The following is a 3,358-nucleotide window of genomic DNA, read 5'->3' as shown; positions in this document are numbered from 1 at the left end:
ATATATATATATATGTAAACATATTACTTTTTATATTTATTACACACCATAGTGTAGCGTGATGTTCCGCAATTTCACATTCTTTTATATATTCATTCATCGAATTATGTCTCTTTATAATTTTAATTGATATGATATATTTTTTTCGTGAATGCTTATTTCTAACATCCAAGTCTTAAAAAAGATGTATTTCTTAAATTTATATGAGGCATATTTGGATTTATATATAATGACATAATAGAAGTATATTAAAATGATATAAAATGAAATATAAGTAACACAGTCATAAACTATAGCAAACTTCACAATCTTTTATTATCTATATTAAGGCATTCTACAGTCACCATTTACAATAACAATTTCATCTTTACATGCTTTTACGATAAAATATTGTAATTCCTATTCGAAACTTTCTTCTTTGTACATTTGCTATCTTTCTAAATTTCACTATCTATTGATGTTGTGCACTTATCTCTTTATTATAATATTGCATTTATTCCTCATATTTAGATTAATGCCAATAGCTTGAAAATTGCATAAAAAATAATATGTAATAGAATCTCTTATGTATATTTCTTGTATTTGCATTATTTATGAACAATTTATTTTAATATGTAATGCTACTTCATGTCAAAACAAGTCATTTGAGTGCACATATGTAGTAAAAATCTGAAATATTGAAGTAAAGTATGGCACATGATTTTATTTTGTAAAAAATAATTTATTGTCATACGGAAGCTACGCGAGGCAAAAGCGAAACTAAAGCTTTGTATTATATTGCTAAAGTTTATAATAAAGTTCAATTTCCCCCATTTAAGCAAGCAAATAGCCTTATTTAAAAATTGAAAACAAAAAATATTTTTATTTACAATTGTTGTGTACAAATGCATATACTGCAAATGATTTTTCTTGATTTGGTAGCTTGACATAATTCCTTTCTGTGCTTTATAGATAGAGATTATTATACGAGATACTCTACACAATGTAGATATCTGCGTCATATGTCTATATCCAACATATCCTAATTTTAAATTGTACAATACACATTTTTGAAACGATATAATCGCAGTTATATTGTTTCAAGAATAGCAATATCGAAATAATGTGATCTCTTAGAGTGTCTGTTTTAGAGCTCTACCATGACTTTTTATAATACAAAAATACAAACAATATTTCGTTAATTAATTCATTTATCAGCTAGTATTAGTGTTAGTCCATTCACCAGTCTCTTTTAGAGCTCTATCTGTTAATCTCTCTATCTCAGTTAAAAGTTGTTCAGTCTCTATATCGACACATACCATATTTTGTTCCACTGGATCCCATTCTAAACTATTTGGACTTGAGACTCTGGACCAAGGAGATGCTGTCAGACTGGAGGCTCGACTATTATTAGCTGATGTCTGTGTAAGAGAATACTCTGTGTCTCCTTGTCCATCATCCGTAATTGGTAGTGGCATCCCTGCAAGAGTATAATTTGTTTATGTATTGTAAGATTTATAAAAATGATAATAATGATAGATTACCTTCGTGTTCCCACTCAAGATCCAGTGATGATCCCGGAGTGGATGACATGTAAGCCTGTTGTTTCATTAATGTTCTTGCATCAAGAACTTGAAGGGACACATCCAGACCAGAACTAAAAATAAGTGTATGATCTTTTAGCCTTTCACACGCATCAATTCCAAAAAAATGTTATTGGAATTAATAAAGTAATTTACCTTGTGGAAACATCGTTTCTAGAACTCAATCTGGCATATTTATTACCACCCCGTGACCATCTTCCATCTTCCAATAATTCCAAAGTTACTGGAGCCCCATGTTTTTTCTATAATTCAAACACATGTAAAATTGCATAATTCAAATTAAGATACTTCTTGTAATTCTTGTACAATAAAGGTAACAGCTTTCACATATTTTGTAACATTCTTATCTTTGTATACTAAATGATGCATAAGATATACATTATAAGATATTTTTTTACCTTGAATCTTTTTAAAGAGAGGAACGATAAGAGACTACATCCAGTAAGCATGACAGAAACGTAATATTAATATCACGAATCCAAATTAGAATTAAAAGTTACAAACTGACTTTTATACCTATTTGATCCTTTAGTTTGGTCTTCATGTCCTTCGACATCCATGAACTAAATATAAAACAGCAATGTTATTTCTACTAGCAAAAGTATAAATAGAAACATTTTTTAAACTCTTGGATATATACCTCAACTTGTTCTTCTTCTTGGAATGACATTCTGGTATGCCTTCGATAGAACCTGAACATAGAACAAGGCAAAATATGATAAGTTCTTTTGTCTAATATACTAGGAAGACTCTCAGTTAGAAGTCTTCCTAGTAAAAAAAATTTATCAGAACATAGGATTCAATACAGCTTTCATAACTTGAGTTATTCGTAACATATATTAATGCAACTGAGTCATATGAGTCATAACTAATAAAGTTATGACTCATATGATTAAAATATTGAATCGTGGATGTAGTCCTCTATTTAACTGCGCTTTTAAGAACAATCTTTTCAATATTCAATATGCAACAATTTTCTGTCAAATATCCTGGCAGCTAACTGCCTGGTTTTCATCAGACTTGGCTCATTTCTAACCTGTACGGCACGGAATCTGTGACTTTCGTTAAACAGCGGCCGAGACAGGCTCCCATGACCTGCCAGCCCACGGCGTCGTGCCGTCATCTAATTGATATGAGTTTTCGGATACCAGCGTTTAACTCCACGTGTCACGTGAAAACGGGAACGACGGTGTCCTTCCACCAGGTGCTGTCTGGTCCCGGTATTGACGTTGGTATCTCGAGTATCTCGATCGATCACGACCATTCATCGTTCTCGCACCATTGACATAAAAAGAATACAAGCGTTTGGAATATTTAAATCAGCGAATATTTGGATCAGCTCATGATGGAATCAGCTGTTATCCATATCATGATATAAAATCTTATGTCATGATCCGTCATTCGTGTAGGAATAGGAACAAATGTAGGAGGGAAACATGAAGTACGCTGCGAGTATTGTTAATAATGCATCGAATATTGTTGATGAGAAACGCGCGAAATTTAATATTTCACCCATAACATAAGAAAGATATGTAAGAGCTTATTAATTATTGCCTCTTTTCGTAATATTCATTAGTTCTCTCTTTTGTATCTATTCTCTTTACACCACAGTGAAAATAACTATCGACGTTATTAAAATTTGTTAAAAAACTCAAATATAAAATTGTTTAAAAAAATCTTTTAACTTTATATATAAAAATATCTACTAAGTTTTTATTTAACTCTGTACGTGTGAAAAAATGTTTCACATGATTATATATAAAATTATATATAAA

General features: G+C 30.7%; 1 protein-coding gene across 2 annotated transcripts in view; it reads right to left on the bottom strand.

Moving 5' to 3' along the window:
- LOC108692008 overlaps positions 1-2,990 on the bottom strand; it is a 3,700-nt gene extending 710 nt beyond the window's left edge. Inside the window, exons 1-7 of one of the 2 annotated variants that reach the window (XM_018200081.1) lie at positions 2,620-2,990; positions 2,224-2,275; positions 2,100-2,146; positions 1,982-2,015; positions 1,719-1,825; positions 1,524-1,636; positions 1,299-1,459 (exon numbers count right to left, since the gene is read on the bottom strand). In XM_018200081.1, coding sequence (XP_018055570.1) covers positions 1,299-1,459; positions 1,524-1,636; positions 1,719-1,825; positions 1,982-2,015; positions 2,100-2,146; positions 2,224-2,275; positions 2,620-2,675 — 570 coding nt within the window. In that variant the 5' untranslated portion in view covers positions 2,676-2,990. Of the gene's footprint in view, positions 1-1,193; positions 1,460-1,523; positions 1,637-1,718; positions 1,826-1,981; positions 2,016-2,099; positions 2,147-2,223; positions 2,276-2,619 lie in introns of those variants that run through there. The other variant, XM_018200080.1, reaches the window with a different exon arrangement.
- Positions 2,991-3,358: the final 368 nt, after the last annotated feature.

This window comes from Atta colombica, unplaced genomic scaffold (assembly GCF_001594045.1).
Source record: "Atta colombica isolate Treedump-2 unplaced genomic scaffold, Acol1.0 scaffold55, whole genome shotgun sequence".
NCBI lineage: Eukaryota > Metazoa > Arthropoda > Insecta > Hymenoptera > Formicidae > Atta > Atta colombica.
The sequence above is the reverse complement of the archived record's forward strand: the minus strand, read 5'-3'. Positions and strand labels throughout refer to the sequence as shown.